The 23,011-nt window shown below is 34.5% G+C and overlaps 1 protein-coding gene across 4 annotated transcripts in view; it reads left to right on the plus strand.

The window, feature by feature from the left end:
* The window catches only part of PIGU (phosphatidylinositol glycan anchor biosynthesis class U), a 100,290-nt gene extending 79,952 nt beyond the window's left edge, over positions 1 to 20,338 (plus strand). For 3 of the 4 annotated variants that reach the window (XM_039323738.1, XM_039323739.1, XM_039323737.1), the window contains 10 exons: positions 1,441 to 1,500; positions 2,540 to 2,602; positions 4,206 to 4,315; positions 5,772 to 5,872; positions 7,274 to 7,371; positions 8,385 to 8,539; positions 10,676 to 10,819; positions 12,363 to 12,487; positions 13,433 to 13,575; positions 16,364 to 18,188. In XM_039323738.1, the coding sequence (XP_039179672.1) occupies positions 1,441 to 1,500; positions 2,540 to 2,602; positions 4,206 to 4,315; positions 5,772 to 5,872; positions 7,274 to 7,371; positions 8,385 to 8,539; positions 10,676 to 10,819; positions 12,363 to 12,487; positions 13,433 to 13,575; positions 16,364 to 16,477 (1,113 nt within the window). In that variant the 3' untranslated portion in view covers positions 16,478 to 18,188. Of the gene's footprint in view, positions 1 to 1,440; positions 1,501 to 2,539; positions 2,603 to 4,205; positions 4,316 to 5,771; positions 5,873 to 7,273; positions 7,372 to 8,384; positions 8,540 to 10,675; positions 10,820 to 12,362; positions 12,488 to 13,432; positions 13,576 to 16,363; positions 18,189 to 19,678 lie in introns of those variants that run through there. The other variant, XR_005554360.1, reaches the window with a different exon arrangement.
* Positions 20,339 to 23,011: the final 2,673 nt, after the last annotated feature.

The raw sequence follows: 23,011 nt of genomic DNA on the forward strand, positions 1-23,011 counted from the left end.
AAATAAATAGATATAATTCTACAGTGCAGTTGGTGACTACAGGAAGTAAAAATATATCTCATATTCTTGACATAAGGAGAAAAGGAACAGGTCCTTTCCCCCTCAGGAACCTGCTTACCACATGTATAATTAGTAAAATATTTTTAAAATACCAAATTTTATCTTTACAGTGTCCGTTCAGTAGCAAAAAGATTTGTAGATTTTTCTCAGAGTGTTTTAGGAAACTTAAATGATGGCTTATTGATTATGGTTAAAGTGGTTAAAGGGCAGTATTGCAGGCAAACTGTCCACAGCCTGGAGTTTGATCCTAACAGTAGGCCAGTTTCACTCAACATGCTAAGATATAAATCATGCTTTTCAAGTCATAATATTCAGTTCATACAACATATTAAGCTAACATGATTTCATGTGGGTAATGAATCAGGCCATTGACACAGTTACAAAGACATTAGTAAAGGGTGTAAAGTACTATGGGGCATTATATAAGCCTACATGCTACTGCTATTGCTATGCATAAAGGAAAAATGAAATTAAAATGACGTCTAAAGTGGAGCATTATGCTTGGAAATGAAGTTGTCCTCCAGTTCCATTTATCATAAAAAACGTTAATAGTGTTTCATACTATGAGTCATTATTACTGTAACTTTAATACTGTAGTTTTTTTTTTACTTTATTGGCTGTAATAGCACAGCTGTTAAAATATTAACATTGTATAAAAGTAAGATTTTCCCCTTTATAACATTGGAATTATCAAAACTAAAAATATAAGCAATCTTTTTTTGCAGACTTAAGCATATAATTTTTGTACGCCATGGTACAAACTAAGCTTGCGCCCCTAAATATCAGACTCTGGCTTGTGACTACAGGTAGTGACATACAACCACAATTGAGCCCAAACATTTCGTTGCTAAGCAAGGCAGTTGTTAAGTGAGCTTTGCCCCTTTTATAACTTTTTTGCCACAGATGTTAAGTGAATCGCTGCAGTTGTTAAATAATCATGCGGTCAATATGCAAATCTAACTTCCTCAATTGACTTTGCTTATTGAAAGCTGGCCAGGAACGTTACCAATGATGATCCCATGATCCTGGGACAGTGCAACTGTCACAAACACATGCCAGTTGCCAGCTGAATCTTGATCATATGGCCAAGTGATGCTGTCATAAGTGTGAAAACTGGTTGTAAGTTACTTTCTTCAGTGCTGTTGTAACTTCAAATGGTCACTAAATGAATGGTTGTATGTTGCCTTTTCCTACTTCAGTATTTTTTCTATTGCATCATTTAGACTAGCACAGTGAATTACTGCAATAATGATTTTGGGTATTCTCTGTAAAAACCATACTTAGAAGATACTACATAGCAATCATTTCTACCAATTAATAAATAAGCTTTGATCAAAAGACAAGTTGTTTAAGATATTTTTTTCTTTTTTTCCCCTCTAGACACCATTTATAATATACCTCTTTCATTTCCTGATTGATTATGCTGAACTAGTATTTATGGTATGTAATTTTCATCCATCAAATAATTGGCTCTCTTTTCCGAATTTATTCTTTGATTTTTTCTGTATATAGAACACATTTTTTAACTTAAGATATACACTTTTTTAAAGACCTGAATCTGGCTGAAAGTCTAAGCACACTAAGGACTTATTAGGATCTTATGCAGGGGTGTCAAACTGCCAGCCTGTGCGCCAGATTTATGGAACTTAGTAGGATTCTTGAAGAAACATGTTTAGGATAACATTATGTATTTTTAAAAGAAAAAAATGTGGAAAAATTGATTGGTGTTACATGTACAGCAGCATTGTTCACCTTCATGCTTTGTGTGAGTATCTTTCCATATTTTCAAAGTTTTTGATAGGGCATCACATCTGAATGGCTAAAATCTGGATGATAGTTTTCTGTCTCTCTTTGCTGCCCAAGTTTTGTTCAGAACAAGCTGTCCTACTGCTGAATAATTATCCAAGGCATTGGAAATTGTTTAAGAAACTGTAATATAATGTCTTGGCATTTATTGCAAATCTTCTTCCAAAAGTATTTTTTGATAAAACTGAACATCCCAGAGTACATTAACTAATTTATTGAATCATGTATGTAAAAACAAGTTTCACAATTGTTTATATTGAGACCAGGACATCTCAAAGTTTATATACATAATCACCCATTCATAACTACCATGTCTAAAATAACAATCACTTAACCATAGGGATGTGTTAAAAAAATCCATTGCAGGCAACTCGAAAATACAGTAAAATACTAAAATACTACCAGAAATACTTTCTGTGACAAAGGAATTTTTATGCCTCATAAAAATGAGATGGTTCCTTGATGCCATCTTGTGAAATTCTACCCATGGCTTCCCTGCTCTAACCCACATAAACAGGGCATTGTTTAATTACAGTATTTAGTAATATGAACTATTTTGTTCAGACAGTACTGATGTTAATTTAGAAAATCACTTTTTTAATCACTAAAGTACAACTTTGCATTAAGAAAGTAACTTGTGTTTTGGTATTCCTTTGATTTGTTTTCCCTTCAGTTTACAGATATTTTGACGGCTATAGCACTTTATTTAGCTGTTCAGGATTACAACAAAGTTTTGGTGAGTAGATAAGTGCCAGTTTTTACTTATATTACTTTCAGTGCATTTTCTTCATACTGTTATCTTCTCAGCTTCTATTTCTAAATACAGCAATGTTTTTTTCTTAATATTTTACATATTGTTTATTTGGGCTGAGAATTCTGGGAGTTATCAGAAGACATTTGGAAAGTATGCAGCTGAGGAAGGCTGGTATATTCAGAAACCTTGACTTGAAACTGCCTTGCAGTGAACTGGATTCCATTCAACATACACCTTGGAATGATTTCATGTGTCAGTTGTTGGCAGAACTATTCTCAATCCATATTGAACATATAGCACTTCTAGTTTTAGATTGACTCAGGATCTGCCCCAAATCTCAAAATTTTAACTTTGTCCTGAAGGTGAAGAGGGGAATGCTGTTTCAGGGAGTAGGAATAGCAACATAAGAAACATGCCTCCATGGCACTGATGGGGCTAATGCTAGCCCTGTCAAATCTTATAGGATGGGCAGAATATACACAATTATATTTAAAGCAAGGGTTTGTGCTTAAATCAAGAACAAGGGATGGAGTAGAGTTCTTTGTTTATTTTTGCAGAGCAAAGTTAATTAAATGTGTCTTCAAGATGAATAAATTCTTACTTTAAATATAATTATGCATATTCTGCCCATCCCATAAGATCTGGCAGGGTTAGTATGGTCTGGGTCCCAGCAGTGCAGGAGTGTCGAACTGCTGGCCCGTGAGCCAGATGCATCATAGTGAAACTGTGCCCACCCCATTTCTGGCAGTGGCAAAAAAGTCGCGATACGTCACGACATGTCACGTGACGTTACGAGTTTGACATCCCTGCATCAGTGCAATGGAGGCATGTTTTTCATGTTGCTACTCCTACTCTCTGGAACAGCACTTGCCCACTTCACTTTCAGGAAAATGTTAAAATTTGGGAGTTTTTTGGCAGATCCTGGGCCATTGGTAAACTCATTTGAATGTCAGTCTTCAATCTTTCTTTTGTTATTATATCTTATATTTTATGACATTTCTAAATGTTACTGTACAGTGCTCAGAGTCATTGCTAATTAGTTGGTGTTACAGTTTAGATAGCAAACTATAATGAGTTAATGATGAGTATAAACCATGAATGGTCATGAATGTGTTTCTTAATAATAGCTAGCTCCTCCCCTTCCCTCTGCTGTATTGTTTGTGACTTCTAGTGTTACCAACTGGGGAAACCAGCTGAAATATCCCACAGCTTGTTTTAGGATAATTTTGTATGTTTATCTGCAGACAGAAGTTTCAGACAATGGTAGGAACACATGGTCATAAGCAGAGGACACAATAATGCAAGCCGCTAGCTGTTTAAAATACATGTTAGGGAATATGTTGAAGATAGCTGGCATGATTAAGTTATCCTGTTGGGAGTTGAATATGCTGCAGTTTACTATATATTGCATATTGTCAGAGCTTATGTAATGGTGATAAGTCAAACGGGTGTAAATGTCGAATTTATAAACCTGGATAACAGTCTGGCACAGAGTTAAGTATTAATTGCAGGAATCATAAAAATAGGCAGAATTGCTAAACAAATACATTATTTTTACTTACACATTTTTTTTCTTTGTATTCAGTTTAAAAAGCAAAAACTGCTAATAGAATTGGATAAATATGCATCTGATGCTGCAGAGCTTATCCGGACTCCTGTAGAAATGTACTATGTTCCTCTCAAAGTAGCACTGTTGTAAGTATTGTTTTTCAATAGAAATTGGAAACTAGTTGGTTTATCTTCCTTATGCAGAGAGCATCAGAACATTTACTTTATTTTTGAAGACATGGTTCCTCTTATTTTGCTTTTTTAGAAGTCTATTGAGGTGTGCTACTAACTTAGGATTTGAGATTTGTTTAAATTAGATTTATACCCCAATTAAGAAACACAGTTTAGTGAAGTGATTAAGGCATCAGGCTAGAAAATGGAAGATTGTGTTCTAGTCCTGTCTTAGGCACAAAGCCAACTGTGTGACTTTGGGCCAGTCATTCACTCTCAGCCTAGAAAGCAAGGAATAGCAAACCACTTCTAAACTCTTGCCAAGGAAACCTTAAGAAAGTGTCTAGGCAGTCTCCAGGAATCATGACTGATTTGAAGGCATCAAAAAACCCCAACTGGAGTTGTTCAAACAACCAAATATTTAGGTATACAGTTGTCTGATGAAAGAGCCAGAACATATTTATTCCTGAAAACTTCATTATTATACAGGTAATTATTGGTCTTACATTTTATTTGCCAAAGGGGAGAGGTCTCTTAGTGATTGGAGTGTGTGAGTTCTTTTGTTATTATGTACATATCCACATGCTATTGCCTTTCAGGAAAGCGAATATTAAGTAAAGTATCATAAAAGAGTAAGAAGTACAGTACTAAGCAGATGAAATTAAAGACAGGAAATATGAGAAAAAAGAAACCTAGTTTACACCAACATCATTAAGTATATCTTTCCTTACTTTAAAAACTATTCTTGCTTGTATTATGTTTGCATAATTCTTCATACATTGCATTTGTTCTCTCTTTTCTCTTTTTGAGGGCCACCACCTCTATCCAACCACAACTTGCTTATCTTTCATTTCAAGCCACTCACTTTCCCTTCACATAATGGTTTTGTGATTGAGTGCAGAATCAGAAATGTTTGGGATTCTTTAGTTTGGAGAAAAGACAACTGCAGGGATACATGATTAAGGTGTTTAAAATCAAGGAGGAAATGATTTTTTTCTCCCTCTCTTAAAATACTAGAATTAGAGTTAATCCATTTACGTTGACTGGAAAGAGATTTTGGACAATAGAGGCAAAAGAGAACCACATAGTACGTAATTGATTTATGGAATTTATTATTTGGATAAATTCATGGAGGACATATCCATCAAGATTAATAAGGATTATTAATCTTGGGATTCAATCTGGATTAAGTTGAAGAATAACAAAAATGAAAGAGGAGTATATCTCTTCTATATCAATTCCAGTTGTAAACCTCTCATGAAGCATCTGTTTTGGCAATTTTGAGGACCTCTTTGGCAATTTTGAGGAAAAAAAAATCTGTGCTAAAATGGGCCTTGGCTTGATCTACCAAGGCTATCCTTATGTTTTTTCAAGTAAAGGAAAAAAAGGAATTGACAAAATGTATGTGAACTTGGATGCCTTTTTTTTCCAGTTACCTGTTGAATCCATACACTGTGTTGTCTTGTGTGGCAAAATCCACCTGTGCCATCAACAATGCTATAATTGCATTCTTCATTTTGGCAACAATAAAAGGTAACGTACTTTGCTTTTCATGTAGTAATAGATCCTCTTGTAACATTGCGCATATTGAGCAGCAGATTCTTTCCAAACTTTTTGATCATCTGCAGATGTTTCTGGTTGTTCCAATGGGATTTACAAATTTCATGGAATGTTCTTCACCAAGTTTTATAGAATCGGCATCTCTTCCATTTTCCTCTGGGTGTTATCCAGCTGATTGCAGTCTTGGCATGATGCTGATCTGGAAGATATGAAACTTGTCTCATGAAGCACATTTTTGTATCACAATGTCCTGTATTCACATGAGTTGCTTTTTTGTAGGATCTCAGCATGTAGGATCTGGATTGTAGGATCAACAATCATGTTAGGTAATGTCAGGGTCTTTCACAGGCAGTGCTAATGGAACACATTTAGTCTCTGTGCCAGCTACCAGGTCATCTTTCATGTTTCACTGACATTGAAGTTGGCAAAACAATACTTTTGTAAAATTGGAACTTTGCCTCAGTGTTAATAATTGCATGGACCAGATTGGGAACAGCCACTGAAGCAACCACCAGTGCTTTTTATAAACATACTTTATTAACATATTTAATTTTTTCAAGTTTCTGTGTAGCATTTTTGTGGCTTATATCAGATAAAATCCGAAACAGTGATCCGCATCTGCCTTCAAGGTATTCGTTCACATCATGTCTTCAATAATGGAATATTGAGAGCCATTTTAATTAAAATTTCATGATAGTTCTCCTACAGTATAAAAATATAGATCTGGGTAAGCAAGCTAATAGAAAAATAATGCAAAACTCAGCAGAATAACCTGGGCTGCATAGACTTCTAAAATAATTTCCTCTCAGTGAGAATATGTAATGTGTGTTAATATAATTATACTTGCTCTAACCCTGTGTTTGCATGTAGGACATGTACACTTAGATTTCCTTAGAAGTGACACAATTGTACTAATGTTCCTAAGGACACAAGGGAATATTGATTATACTGCTATTGATGGTTTCCTGACAGGGAAAAGGGAATATTGTTATTAATACAAATATCATTACAAACCTCCTGGTTTCTGTCATGTCTTCATTCGTTTCTAACAGCTAAGCCTAATGAGGTTGAGCATAAGATCACATGCAGGCACCAAGATTACTTGCTCTTAGTTTAGAGTTACAGTATTGTCCTTAACTGATGAAAGGAACCAGTGCAGCAGATGCCTTTAAAAACTAGATTCCTTTTGGGATCATTACAGCCTTATAGTTGAGGCGCTATTTAGATTTTACAGTTTAGTTCAAAATGCACAATGTCTCTACTCAGAATTGTTGTGCCAGCCCACATTTTATATGGATTTGCTATAAATATTAAGAGACTATGTTTCCCTATTGTTGTTATTGGCTATTCACACCTTTTCTCTTTATTTTACAGGTAGTACTTTTCTGAGTGCTATATTTCTGGCATTAGCAACGTATCAGTCTTTGTATCCTCTTACCTTGTTTGCACCAGCCCTTCTCTATTTATTACAGGTATCTATTACATGAGAGCAAATGAGTCTTTTTAATATTTTCAGTAAATAAAAAGATTAGGCACCATGAATTGCTAGTCCTGCAGAAGAATAACTTTACCTACAAAATTGCTAGTAGGCTGACGGCTAGCAAACTGTAAATTGCTTGCAAATCATCTTCATAGGATCAGAGATCTTAACTCTTATGATTAAAATTATTGGGGTATTATCTGTGCTGATCTCGTTGCTGCAAGGAAACTACTGTTGGCAGCTATTTCTCTGAAATCAATTAAATCTGGAGGAAGAACTGCAGCTGGTAGTGGTTCTCTTTCATTTACCTCTCTCCCACTTCTCTGAATAAAGACTTCCAAAAGCTCTGCTGTAATACTGTTCCCTCAACTCATAATCCAGAATCAATCCAGAAGATGACCATGATTGATAGTTTCAAAAGTCTTTTAGAGCAAGAAAATCCAAAGGGTTGGTTTACCCTTTTCTCTTCCCACTAAGCTCAGTCATGAAGACAACCAAGGCCTTCATCAGGCCGAATTGTAATGGAGTACACAATTTGCATTACTATAAGCCATCTTATAGGGGAGATAGGCAGCATAAAATATTAATAAATAAATAAAATTATATGTGCAAGCAGCAATTTTAAAATGACAATGCTATTGTGTGTAAAAAATCATTAAGAAACAAGAATGGATTTACTATTATCTCCATTGTATCCTGTAACTATCCTTCCTGCAAAGATGACTTTTCATGTTCTAGATCTAGCCAGACAGTTTTCTTCATTGAGATCAATTCCTTTCTATGGAGGAAAGACTATGCAATCATATGCACAATAGTTTCCAGATTTTTATAGGAGCTTGAAAGTGAATCGTCCCATAGCGTTTTTTTTCTTCTAATGTCTTCACTTAATATCAGAAGTAAATGTGTTAAATAATTTAAAGAAAGCTTTTTCATGTATTTTGCTGGCAAGAAATTACATACAGACATTTCAAAACTATACTTTGTGGTCACTTTTTCTCTCTCTAGCGTCAGTTCATACCAGTAAAAATGAAAAGCAAGGAGTTCTGGTTTTACACCATACAATATGCGGGACTATATTTGGGAAGTCTGATAGTGATAATTTGCCTCTCATTCTTCCTCCTCAACTCATGGGATTTCATTCCATCTGTTTATGGTTTCATGTAAGTAGATCCTGTTTGTCTGCATTGTAACCACCTACATATAGGACAAAGATCTCTCTCCTACCTTGTGAGTTCTAAGTATAAAACAAAACAAAAGAAATAATTGAATCAAACCTTCTATTTTTAAAACAATTTGTTTTGTCCAATGTCTTATTAATTAGACGATTTCAGCATCCTGAATAAATAATATAACTTTGTTTATCTGAGTGACCTGGGAAGTGTTTAATTCATTCAGTAAAACAGAAGTGTGATTAAGCTATATTGGCATTTAAGTATGGACTGCATGATTAAAAAATTCACAGCTTAAATTCTGTGGAATGAGAAAATCTATGTTCACTAATACAACAATGCATGTAAAAAGCTGCATATAAATAACAACAATAATAATAAAGTTGGAAGGGACCTTGGAGGTCATCTAGTCCAACCCCCTGCTTAGGCATGATGAAAAATCTTCAGTGGCTTTTAGAAAGCAGGTTAGAGCAGCACTTGCAGGATTGTCCCAAAGGTACTTTTCAAAAGGCAACTGGACTTTGGTTTTTTTCTTTGAAAATGTTTCACTTCTCATCCAAGAAGCTTCTTCAGTTCTTCAGTTGTTCAAGAACTGAAGAAGCTTCTTAGATGAGGTGAAATATTTTCAAAGAAAAAACAAAGAAAGTCCTGCTGCCTTTTGAAAAGCACTTTTGGGACAACCGTGGCCTGGATGGCTGAAAATCTCCATAGACACTTGCCAGGATTATTTTATAGGAAAGCCTGTGTAATGCTGTGCTTTGGACTACATTGTCCATTTAGCGTCTTTGATTTTTTTTGTTGTTGTTTCCAAGCACTGACTTCCCCAGAAATGACTGTAAAAATGGTAGTAAAAAAAGGAATATTATGATTTTCAAATTGCTGTTACTTGTTTTGGATGATAGTTGCTGACATTTGTCTTGGGATTTGTTTCACTCCATTGAAAAAGATCAGCATGATCTTACATTATATATGAGCTACACAGGAGAAATGTATTAAATGATAAAGTTCAAATATATTATTTATTTTTATTTTATTCATTTATTCAATTTCTTTCTCCACTCCACTCAACCAAGTGACTCTGTATTATCTTTACAATTGTCTTTTTAGTAGAAGTACTGAAAATAGATGTTTATTTTCTGCTCTTTTATTATTGAGGGGTTTTAATATTTTTTTTAAAGTAATAAATACCCCTCCAAAACCCAAAATAAAATTGTTAAAAGAAATGAAACTTGCTGCTGTGAAAAGGCAAGCAGTAGTGGGCTTAAGTTTCTTGAATAAAAAGCAAAAAATATTTTCAGATGAATGCTAATACCTTATTTCTGTTGGATATGATAGAAAGATTGGTAAAATACACTGCATTTTGCACTGATAAGAGCAATTATAGTTAACTAGGCTGGAGAGTCAGGGCTCAGTTACTTCATCTCTCCGGCAATGAACTACCGTAGTTCAGAATACAGTAAATTTTATTTATTTTTATTTTATGTATTTATTTATATCCCACCTGTTTATTTAAATAACTCAAAGTGGTTCAGACAGTAATTCTTTCCTCCTATTTTCCCCACATCAACAGTCCTGTGACCTGAGTTGGGCTGAGAGAGAATGAATGGGCCAAAGTCCTTTTATGCCTAAGGCAGGATTAGAATTCAGTCTTCTGGTTTCTATCCTGTTGCCTTAACAACTAAACCAAACTGGAGCTTGGAAATCACTGTGATCTGTCATGCTTAGGCTTAATATGTTTCTGGACAATTGACATTCTATATCAGATTTAAAAAGAAACAAGTATATGATCCTTCCTTCCAGCTTTAGGGATATTTCTTCAGTAAATCACTCTCTTTTGAGCTAACCTATCTGGGGGAAGATAGAAAGAATGAGCCCTGTGCTCATTAACTTTTACTCCTGAAGAAAAGGTTGAATATAAATCTAACAAACAAAAAAAATCTTAAAAATATCTTTAAAAATCCTGCGTTTATTTTCATATGTCGTCATAGTGAACAGAAACACTTCCTGTTTGTAGTGTTTTCTGCAACATACTAACCCAGTCATCTTTTGGAAGTTAATTATGAACCTGAGTATAATTTTATAGATACAGATAATTCACTAATGATGATATTGTTCTGTCAATTTCAGCCTTTCTGTTCCAGACCTGACACCCAATGTTGGCCTTTTCTGGTACTTCTTTGCTGAAATGTTTGAACACTTCAGTCTCTTTTTTGTGTGTGTTTTTCAAATCAATGTCTTCTTCTACACTATTCCATTAGCGCTAAAATTAAAGTAAGCAATTTCTTGACATTTATTCATTTATTTGCATAATCATAACATTAATTCAGATTAATTGTTGGTCATATTTTCTATTACTTTAGTTTGACTAAAAATTAAACTTTCAAGAATCAATTCAAAATGATTTAAACAGTTTAGTTTTTCCTACTAAGAATTTACACTCATATAGGCTACTGGCATTATATAGTGATAGTTATTTTTTCCTTAGTCTTATACACACTACAGGTAGTCCTTGACGTACGACCATAATTGAGCAGAACATTTCCATTACTAAGCTAGACAGTTGTTAAATGAATTTTGCCCCATTTTATGATCTTTTTTGCCATCGCTATTAAGTGAATCAGTGTGGTTCTTAAGTTAGTAGTAGGGTTTTTAAGTGAATCTGGCTTTCTAATTGACTTTGCTTGTCGGAAGGTTGCAAAAGGTGATCACATAAGCCTGGGACACTGCAGCCATCATAAATACATGCCAGTTGCCAACCATCTGAATATTGATCACATAAGCATGGGATGCTGCAACGGTCATAAGCATGAAAAATGTTCATAAATCACTTTTTTTAGTGCTGTTGTAACTTGGAATGATCACTACATGAATGGCTGTAAGCTGAGGACTACCTATGATAAGTATCTCATGAGAGAGAGAGTCTTTTTAGATTAAGTGTTACGGCAGGAGACTGGGGGAGCTTTCCCTTGTTAGAAAAATAGCTCCTCCATGGCAGAAGCCACCTTGGAGAGTAACGAAATATTCATTTGAGTATTTTCAGAATCTGTTTTGAAAGAGGATGTGGCAGCATTTTAATATATAGCAGCACTTTTCATTTCGAAGGCAAATAATGCATTGCTAGAAGAAAAGTTACCCATATTGAGGGTTTGATCATCTCCACGCATGAGATAATACCAAGCAATTGGTTTTAATGGACTTTTAATGAAATAATTCAAAGCTACTCTCCAGCTTTGTCATGTTTCTAAATTTCTGTTCTGTCTCAAACTAAAATGCCTGTATACATAACCCGTACATGAAATAAATCAGATGGCTTCTGAATTTTTTAATACTGGGAGAGCAATCGATACAATGACACAAATGACATCTCTCACCAACAAATACATTTAGTTTACTTAGTCTATTTTAGAATACTTTAAACTGCAGACTATCTGAGTGAAAGAACTGGCCTTACTGTTTTATTTTACTTTTTGCTTCATGTAGCCCTGTCTTTCCCACTTAGCATATTCCAGATCTGTTGTGAATGCAACTTCCAGAATTTTTAGACAGGAGAATTCCCAAGTAACAATTCCACATGTCTTCAGAGTGTCACCTGGGATAAAGAATTTGTAGCTCAAATTTGCTATAGAAATAACAGAAGCTAGATATAGTAGAGTTGTTTAGTAGAGTGTTACAAGTCTAAAGTACCTTTTATTTCATTATTCTGAATGTTGTGCATTAAAGCTAATTAATTGTGGTAATATTGAATATGTAAATTGGAAGAACAGCAGCAACTCACTCACCCAGTTACTTACCGTCTTTTTTTATTCTTTTCTAGGGAACATCCCATGTTCTTCATGTTTGTTCAGTTGGCCATTATTTCCATCTTTAAGTCCTACCCAACTGTAGGTGATATTGCTCTCTACATGGCCTTCCTTCCTCTCTGGAGCCACCTATATCAGTGTAAGTTCTGTATTGTTATTAATGTGGAAATTGTGCATAACGGTCCTTACCTTGACAATGAGCCAGGAAGAAATATAGAATATCTAATAGGATATCATTATTTTTCATAAGTGGGATCTGTAGTTTAAAAATATTTGGGTTTTGGCCATTTTCACTATACTAAGGAGCTCCAAAATCTGCTTCCAATGGGTGGTTTCTCCAAATATTTTAATACATTTCTGAATGAAGCAGATATACAATGAACTGTTAATTTCATGAAATGGAAGTTAAAAAATATGACTAGTTGGTTCATGAAAACTGAGCAATATTCTCTACTTATTTTTTCTTCTGATGTATTTATCTGAAATCCCTCGGTCACATAAGATTTTTCAGAGAATAGTGTGTGGCTTTATGGGTTCAGTGTATTGTTGAATCATCTTGGGAGTCTTGTTGTTGTTATAAAATATAAAACTAAAAATAAATCAGTGAATTAAAGTACTTTATTGATGTTAAATATATATATTTAATTATAAGGCATCGACTTAAGTAATGCATCTTAAAAGGGTGTGGGAAACAGTGTTCTATAAAATATTAGATTTTAGAATGTTTAGAATTTTATTTTAGAACAGGAAGAATTCAGTCCAGAATTAGCTTTCTACCCAGTATCCACCCTTATTGTATTTTGATATCCTTGTATTTTGTAGTTTGCACCTGCTTCAATTCAGGAAGTGGAATCTGGGCCTGTGTAGTTGGGAAGTCTGCACAAATAAACCTGTCAAAGTTTTCCTCCTCCACAGGAACTATGGTTAATTACTGATTCTAAGAAAGGGACCTCTGTAGCAGCTGTCTCTGAATCCACCCTCTAAATTAGTATGTGCCACCCATTGTAACTAAGATAGGACAAGCCAACAATGCCTCAGTGTATCAATTAACCAGCTTTAATGATGTCTCTGCTTTTTGTTGCAGTTTTGCGGAATGTCTTCATACTTTCCTGTGTACTCATTGTCTGTTCCCTGCTGTTCCCGGTTTTATGGCATCTGTGGATTTATGCAGGAAGTGCAAACTCCAATTTTTATTATGCAATCACATTGACATTCAATGTAGGCCAGGTTAGTGAAACAAAATATTGTGTTTGGTTTAAGTATAAAACCTTAAGGTACTAGACATTCCAGACATATTTGAAAGTACTATGGTACTAAACATAAAAACATATATTTTTGGACTCTTGGCTTTCTTTTATATCCAAAAGAAAAAGTATTGTAAATCTTTCCATAGTGGAGATAAATAGGAATCCAGTAGACAAGGGCTTCATGTAGATCCCAAATTTAATAAGTTTTTATGTCTGTATAACTGTTTTTCTAGGGCAAGTTTTTTTAATACAATTTGTCTAGTTAATATCCATCTTTCGAATGTGGTATCACAACATTTGTCAGGGTTGTTGAATTGGTCTTTTTGGTACTGCTTTGTTTCCAAATTATGAGCATCAGCAGTGATGAACGAGGGTCTGTGTCCAAGTGATGATGTATATGATTACACAAAGGCCATGAATTATAGATTTAACAGTTGTCTTGACTGAAATATATAATCACAGTATTTGCATGATTTTGTCATCATATACATGGTGTAATTTTGGCAACCTACCATTTTCTGCAAAATTTGCTGCTTCAAATACAAATACATTTTATTAGAGTTGTGGGGAAAATGGGAAAGGAAAATACAGTATTCTCTTATATGAATATTATTTGCATGAGAACTTGGTTCAGCTTGGTAGGTTGGAATGACAGCTGCTTTCTCTGTCATAGCTGGAATTTCATGACTGCCTTGCCAATTTCCTAGACCCATCTGCTTTTAGTTGATTAGTAATCATCAGTGTGCAGTTAGTCCTCTTTATAGTGCTCTCCTATTCTTTAATGATTGATCATCAGAAAAAGGAAGTGGTATTCCTGCAAGTTATATACTACTAAATCTGAGTGTGATGAAGTGTGTTGCTATACAAAATCTGTTTTCTGCTATAGCTAAAAATTACAGATGTGGCTGTATTGGATTGGACCTAAGTTATGCAATTTTGAAGTGCATAATACTGTTGACTGTGATGCAGCTATGTATCTTGTTTTGTTCCTCTGATGCTGAATATTTCAAAGCATTAATCTATAGTTTTAGTGGAAATGTTAGCTCAGAGATTAGATCAGCTGTTCGTATCTACTCCATCTGTTCACTTTAAGGATCTTTAGTATTTTGTTCCTCCAAATTTATCTTCATATATTGTTTTAGTTCTATAAATCCAGAATTTGAACCTTTATTTTTTTGTTGAAAAAAATTTACAATATTGACTGGTACATTTCAGCATGTATCATAATGGAAGCATTACTCTAAGGCTCAGGTTGTCATTGGCAATAAGTTTTGTTGGGCTTGCAAGGGAAAAAAAATCCTGATATCTTACAAAAATAGTCCATTGCAATGGTTCTCGAACTTTTCATTAGGCAAACCACTATATTGTCATCAGATTTTGTCTGAACCACTATATTACTCAGGGTGGCCCTCACAGGTATTACATCACATGTTTTAGCTGGCTTCTATTAATAAAATTAATTTAAAAGTATAACTTGAAAATGTCCCAAATCATGGGAACATCAACATTTTTGAAGATTGAGTGACAATACCAAATTATCACATGAATTTAACCTAGACTAATAAAATCTCAGAACATTTGACAATATGGCAAAATGTTGGCCATTTTTAAAAATAAGTATTTTATTTTGGCATCTATACTATAGACAAATATGGTTTATCTCTGTTCCATATGTCACTCTGTAGTATACAAACTAACATGATTGAGCTATACAAAGTCATATTCTTCTATGAAGAACTGGACAAGATTTTCTATACATGGATTTAAGATACTCATTTTGTTTGCACAAGGAAGTAAAGAAGATAGTAGTCATAGTTAATCATGTATTCTTGTAATATTCAAATCCAAAACAGTAATTCATAGCTTCCCAATGAATGATTATTCATAAATCAACTTTAAACCAAGGCATTATATTCTGAATAGTTTAGAAGTTGTGTATTATGGTTTTTTTTTTTTTAATTTAGATTCAGTGCTTTATCAGGATCCTTAAAACCAGAGGTCCAATGCACTTTCAGATTTCCTAGTCAAACATAAGGGAGTCAGTATTCTTTTGGAATATTGATTGTATTAGAACCACTAAAACAGGTGCTGTTCTTTTGGCAAAAGATAATATTGCTCTTCAGTGTGCAAAGAAATACAGGATTCAAGACACTCATATCTATTTTCCTTTATATCCTTTGCCAGTGGCATTTAGCTATGAATGACTGCATTTTCCCATAATCACTCTTTCTCTCAGGAAGGAGAAAACTGCTGATGCCAAAGGAATTCCAGGGAGAATTTTAATGAGAACAAATTTGGTGCCAGCTCTGTCTGTAATATAGATCAGCGTTTCTTAATCTTAAGTGTTATTAATCTTTAATAACATTAAAATGTGTAGACTTTAACTCCCAGAATTCCCCAGCTAGCTGGGGATTTCTGATAGTTGAAATCCGCACATCTTTGGTTGTCAAGTTTGAGAAACACTGATATACATTGAGCTGCAGATCTGAGTATGATTTGAACTTGAGAATTTGGGATTTCCTGATTGTATTATTATTATTATTATTATTATTATTATTATTATTATTATTATCATCCAGTCAGCTGGCTTTAAATAAAGTAAATCCATAAAGTAAATCCATATCTCTATAAATCAATCTGATGTTGTCTATGTTGCTAAGTGCATATAGGGGTATATTTTAATGTTTATAATATCTCTTGAGTGCAACTATTTTGTTTTAAAGGAAGTTATATGTCAACTTTTTTTCTCTCTCTCCTTTCTTTTGCAGATTTTTCTCATCTCAGATTATTTTTATGCCTTCCTGCAGAGGGAATACTATCTCATTCACGGAATCCATTTAATAAGAAAAGATAGGACAGATCCTATGTTGGTTCTTAAATAATCCTGGCATTTGATGTGACTTGAGGAATAGACATTTATGGAAAAAAATGATACTAAAGTGGGTGGGGACCTGATTTTTCGGAAGAAACTGTTTTGCATTTGGAGAATGGGCCGCGATATGGGAATACATTAATCCTGATGCAGAGTTGGTACTAAGAACTTGTGAACAAGGTGGAAGAGACTGCATTTATATCCTGTATCCCTATTTAAAGCTGTTTCCTCCAGCCATAGCATTGCTGTGAACCCTGTTCAACAATCCTTGAGATTCTTCGGGTAAACTGCATTGGGACTTACAACCAAAATGAGCTTTTGTACCTAGAAGCAAAGTGGTAGGTGTTGGTGATAATGATGATTTCTGGGAACACTTTTGAGAAGTTTTTTTCAGGAAACAAATAATATGCATTATTTTGGTTCTTACTGCTGTGCTTCCTTTGCTGTAATTGTTCATTTACCTGCCTAATTTTACAGACGTCTTTGGAGAAAGGGCAGCTATATGAAACGTCCTAATACTAGAAGCTAGGAGGCCTGGTAACGCCACGGTGCTCTAGACAGAAGGTGGATCCTCAACCAGTCTGGCAGACATGGAGAGCTAAATCTCAGATTTTAAAAGACAGTGGTCAGGATTAGGATTAGAGTTAGGTGGGTAGAATTTGCTCACTTTTCTTTAAGGGAAAATAGTGTTTCTCTGCTGTGTTATTTGGCAATTAGTTTTAAGGAAGAGAGATTAACATAGCATGATACAGAAAACTTTCCCTCCCCCCTCCCCCCGTGGAATGCACATGGATCTACATGGTCATGGGTGAGCTGTGTAATTCATTTTTTAAGAGATGCATAAATTATTTCCTCCACCTTGACTCAATTTTGAGAGCGTAATATGTATTTTTATTTTTTAGATTTTGTGCAAAAAAATCAGAAAGCACAAACCTTTTAACTTATCTTCAAAATAAAGTGATGTTTTTCATATGATGCTACTCAGACCATTATATATTCCACCCAAAGTGTTAGTTCTTGACAGGACAAGCAATCAGATGTGAGGGTGTTAGAAAAGAGGCTATGCAAAAAGGGCAGTCCCTTCTCATCTACCTTCAGTGTTGTCCGGGCAGATTTCTTCTGTAAGATGTATGTATGTATGTATGTACGTACATATGTACGTAGGTTTGTACGTATGGTACTTGCTGCTATTTTAAACTTTTCCAACTTAATATAGCTGTACATGGTATCTTTCTCTATTATTTTACTCATGGTATGTGAGTAAAATAGGAAAGCTAAGCAGAATTTAACCAAGCTCCCAGTTCCCAGAAAAAGGATACTCCACTTTTTTACCTGTGAGCAGAAATGATAAGATTGGGAGGCACTGAATTTAGTATTAAATATGCCATCTGTTACTTTTTGCAAAGCCACTCTGCAGGTCACACATACTCTTTTAAATGTATTTCTTAATAAGTGCTCTTTCAACAGGAATTAAAAATAAAGAAACTTCTTGCCTTATTAAACTACAGAGTGTATTATATGAAGAATGCTGTAGCTGTGTCTAGAAAAGACTCTACATTGTATTGTATTACCCAAAAAAATTATATTGTCCAATCCCAAGATTGTGAACAGTGTGCATGACTATAAAACAGAGACATTCCAGCTGCCTCAATTAATTGATACAATCAATACATTTGAAACCCAGTTATAATAATAAATCAATTATCCATACATTCATCAAATCAAAATTGTTTATTTCATGCAAATTGATAATCTTCTTGATAAGAGATATAATCTGATATAAATTCCAATGAATCTGGATACAATAATTTAGTAATAAGAAATGAAATTGATACATTGCTAGAGAGTCCATTGTTTTGTCTCTCGTTGAGGGGCCTTCTTTTGGCAGCTTATGACAAATTCAAGGCTGTTGCAAGCTGACTTACGTTGATAAGAAGAAAACCTTTTTAATATGTGATTTTATATAGGTATAAGAAAGACAGGAGTGGCTGTGTTTCCAACTGACACAATCTCTGTTTGTCTAACTCTAACTCATTCTAGAATTCTGCTGTTTTCGTACCTTCTCCAGAATTTAAGAATCAAGAACAATTCAGTTTTCTACTTTCAAACCAATATGGAAATAATATCAGTATTATATACATGAAACTCATGTTGGTATCTTTTTTAGGCCAATTTCAGATTTGTAAAATAGTATGAAAGCTTTTGAGTTTTTAATTAAACAATTAAAATGGCCAGGAATAAATTAGCATTGCATACTTATTTTATAAAACTGTGTTGGCCTAATAAACAATTGTCTGAATATTGATTTTTTGTTCTGCTAGTTTTTCTCAAGGTCTTTCAGTAGTTCACTTTTTAAAACTGTGAACATTAACAATAAGGTGATGGCAGGAATAGGAGATAATTATACGGTATATATGCAGGATATTTTGCTGCCCTAGGTCAGGGGTAGGCAACCTTGGCTCTTTTATGACTTGTGGACTTCAACTCCCAGGATTCCTGAGCCAACATGGCTGGCTCAGGAATTCTGGGAGTTGAAGTCCACAAGTCATAAAAGAGCCAAGATTGCCTACCCCTGCCCTAGGTGTATAGTTTGTACATTTTTTGTAAGGATTTTTAAAAGGCGTCCTCTTTCTGTTTTTTTCTTCTTTGAGCTTTCCATTTATGATTTTCAGCCCCAGATATTATTTTTCTGGGATATTTTCACCCTGTTTACACTGTGAAATTATATTTAACCCTCAAGTGGACATGCTGCCTCACGGAGAATGTCATTACTATTTTGCATTTTTCTATTGTGTTTTTTGGAAGTCTTTTTTATTTTTGCATATCTTAAAATTTGGTGTGCCTAGACTAGTGCCTGTTTAGCCTTACCTTAGTCAGCTCTGTAAATATATTGCTGTCAAAAATTTAAAAGTGTCAGTTACATACTAAATATTACATAATTACAGTGTCTGCTTATTTATACTTATTCTTGCGCATTATGAATGTGACATTCCTGAAAAGTCAAATCTCACAAAGCAAACTTGCCATAAAGGGACAGATATAGACCAAGTAAAGATACCGTGGGACTTCTTCAACAAAAGCTATGGTAGTAGGGAAGATTTCAGGCAGATGATGACGAAAGAGGGGAAAAGAAGGCTTGGGACTGAGAGAACAGTCATTTGAAGCCATCAGGAGTTGTGCTTGACCTGAAAGAGTGACTTTTCTTTTTTAGGTTAAGGGAGCAGAGGAATATTACCAGGAAAAAGGAAGCAGTTGAGTCAGGTTTGCATATATAACTGTGGAAATGAAAAAGAAACTGGGTCAAACAGAAGAAATAAATGGTAAAGCAATGTCAATCTTTGATGGTTGAATGGTGAACCTGATCTTTTGTTGTATGAAAGAGCCTTCCAGATTTCTAGAACATTTGAATTTGTTTAACTGAAAAAATAGGTTTCACTGCAGCATGGTTCCTCAAAATTATAAAACACTTTTTAAAGTGGCATGGAGGAAGAAATTTCCTTCTTTGGTATTGAGGGATAGGGGAGGAAGGAGATAATGGCTAGTTATTAGAGCAAAGCATCTGAGATGCCCAGGTATCAATAGAGTCTAATTTGAAAATGTTTCTCTACTTGCTGGGAACACAAGATCTAAGATACTTGGGGTGTGCACCTTCAAAGAACATTACAGTGTTCTGTTTTCATTACATACATTTACTGAAGTAACTAATAAAAGATTAGTAGTAGTGAGAGCTGTATTGGAATGAATGAATAGTGAATGATTTGTGTAATATGAGGATGTAAAGAAAAAGAACAATAAATAGTATGTTTTAAAGGAATAGTGAATGATTTGTGTAGTACGTAGATGTAAAGAAAAAGAATAATAGAAGGTGATGATTTAGTGGAAAAGTTTAAATATTTGGAAGTATACATATAAAAATTTTAATTTAAAGTGTATAAAAATAATTATGAGATATTATGGGTAAATGTGTAAAAGAATTTAAATTCTAGTGATCTCTGTTGGTGAGAATTTTAGTGATTAAGATGAATGGTTTGTTGAAACTTCTTAAGCAGGAGGGTATTAATAGATTTACTTAGGGGTGGGAAAAAAAGCAAATAGCCAAGTTTATCGAATGTAAGTTTGTTGGTTGGGTTATATTGGAAGGAAAATTTTGTGTTTATTATGGATGAATGGTTGTTTAAAAGAAATATACACCTCAGCGTGGAGAAGATGGATAAATTACATATAGAGTAAATAGAGTTGATATGGGATTAAAAAGTATTATTTAGATTATGAATAATTTTTAGTTTTTTAATTTGGAATTGCTTATATTGTTATTTTTTTATATATTTTATTTGCTTAAATTTGTTTTGTATTCGAGTTAAAGTACATTATTGATTTTGTTATTTGTATAGTTGGATAAGTTTATTTAGAATTTGTTTGTTTATTTGTAACCTTGTAACCAGCTCTGGGAAGTGAGGGGGGGAGGGAGGGAGGGGGTTATTTTAGGGGGGATATTGTTAAAAACTTGTATAAAACTTTTCAATAAAAAAAAAAGATTGGGAGGAAATGGCAGCCAGAGGAAGTAATGTCTAAGGAGCATGGTCATAAAGCAATCCTATGGTTTTCTGGACCATGAGCACATATCTCTTCACGGGAAGTTGTCATTTGGCCTTCCAGATATTTTTAATTAAAATGCAGCAGCACCAGTCAACATAGTTAATGGTGAAGATGGAAAATGTGGTGATACCTTGAGATATTTGTAAAAATAATAAGACAGGATCCAAATAAATAATAATTTGGAGGATAACATATTTTTCAACCTGGAACTACATAGTGGCCATTAAATTAGATGGAGTTAAAGAGAAATTAGAGAGATTCATGGGAATATGGATCTTTCAGCAGTAATTTACCATGATAGGTTCAGAGAATATGTACAACCATGGGCAGTAACCTTCCTAATGTGTTACAGAGGTTAATCAGTGTGTTGTGCATTCCCTTGAAATCAGATCACATTACTTAGGATTAAAGTCTGAAGTATTTTCTGGTGTAATGTAGAATTCTTTTCTTGGTTTCTTCCTGATGCAGAGACTATCTGGGCTGGGCTCTGTGGAGCTTAATGAGCCCATTCTCACTATCTTCAAAGCTCCATAAGGTCTATTTTTTGTAACAGTTGAAATGACTGAGTATATTATTGCTGAGTTGCAGGAAGTTTTTCCAGAAATCATGTCTTTTTTTATGAGATTCCTGCAGGCAAGCACTTGATATGAACTAAACTTAAAGTTTTAGTATTATCAAATGCATTTTGCTTCACAAAATAGTTGCCTTTTCTGAGGTTTTGGTGTCATAGAAAGTAATATGCTGATGAGATTCTCTTGAACGACAAAATACAACTCATTTGCCCTTTTGTTGAATGGCTTTTCCACTCAATGGCATTTTCTCTAGTTTGTATTCTCTTTGTGAACTGGAAAAGAAATGCTGATTTTGTATGTTATGATTACCACCAACCAATCCCAACTTGAGTGAGTCAATGCGTTAGATAAATTAGATTGTTTATGAAGGAGGTAAATTGAATGAGAAGGGGAAAATATGCAGAGAACTGCATATTTTGGTATAATTATTGAACAAAGAACACCAAATGTGGATTGTATACCTATGTAGTGGTTAGTTGCATATTCCTAAATGTTTACTGAACACTTATAAAATCTGTTCAACCAAATGTAATCCTTTTTATCTTGCTATGTCCTAACTAATACTTGCCCATCCCCATATTGTAAATACTTATCTGGATTGGCATGCAGAAGCCCTGTAACCTCAGTATTCTGACACTGTATAGTTGTTGTGGCATTACTAATTTTTGATGTGGCTGAAAAACATCCAGAGACTCCATTTGCAGACTGCCTTGCATATAAGTTGATTGCTGGCCAGGCAAGATTGGGAAAATTAAAATAAAAAGGCGCCACTTCACTCACAAAGAAACAGAATTATTGAGCAGCATTTTGTCTTGACTGTAGAGAGTGGAACTCACATGCAGGGCAGTGTCTGGCACGTAGCCCTGCTGTCTAGAATCAGTTTTAAAGATATGTTGCAGCTCAACTTCTACCTGATGCTCTTCCAATATGTTGTAAAGTTACCATCTTACAGAGGACACCAGATGGAGCACACTATATTGACTCAAAGTCAAATCATTGAAAGTCTACCAGTCAGTCACCATCTGGGTGACCTTCATCTCAGTAACCGAATCATCCCCACCTAACTTTCTGAAGCAGGTTTTTTTTTTTGGAGGGGGGGAAGTGTCCTGGAAGTGCAGGTAGTCCTTCACTGATGATGGCAGTTGGAACTGGAATTTCTATTGCTAAACAGTATGGTCATAAAGCGTGACTACATTGCTTAGCGATGGCAATCCCTGCTGCAGTAGGATAACATCAGTAGAATAAGGATAGTCTGTCTGCATCATAGCAGTAAATTCAAAGTGATAAGAAAACCTGATATACAGACCACATTTTTTTTTTCAGGACCAGTCCCTTAACTTCAGAGATATGCTAATGTGATGAGTTCAGGACAGGGA

Source organism: Crotalus tigris, unplaced genomic scaffold (assembly GCF_016545835.1).
Source record: "Crotalus tigris isolate CLP2741 ecotype Arizona unplaced genomic scaffold, ASM1654583v1 scf7180000024281.4978605, whole genome shotgun sequence".
In the NCBI taxonomy this organism is placed as follows: Eukaryota; Metazoa; Chordata; class Lepidosauria; order Squamata; family Viperidae; genus Crotalus; species Crotalus tigris.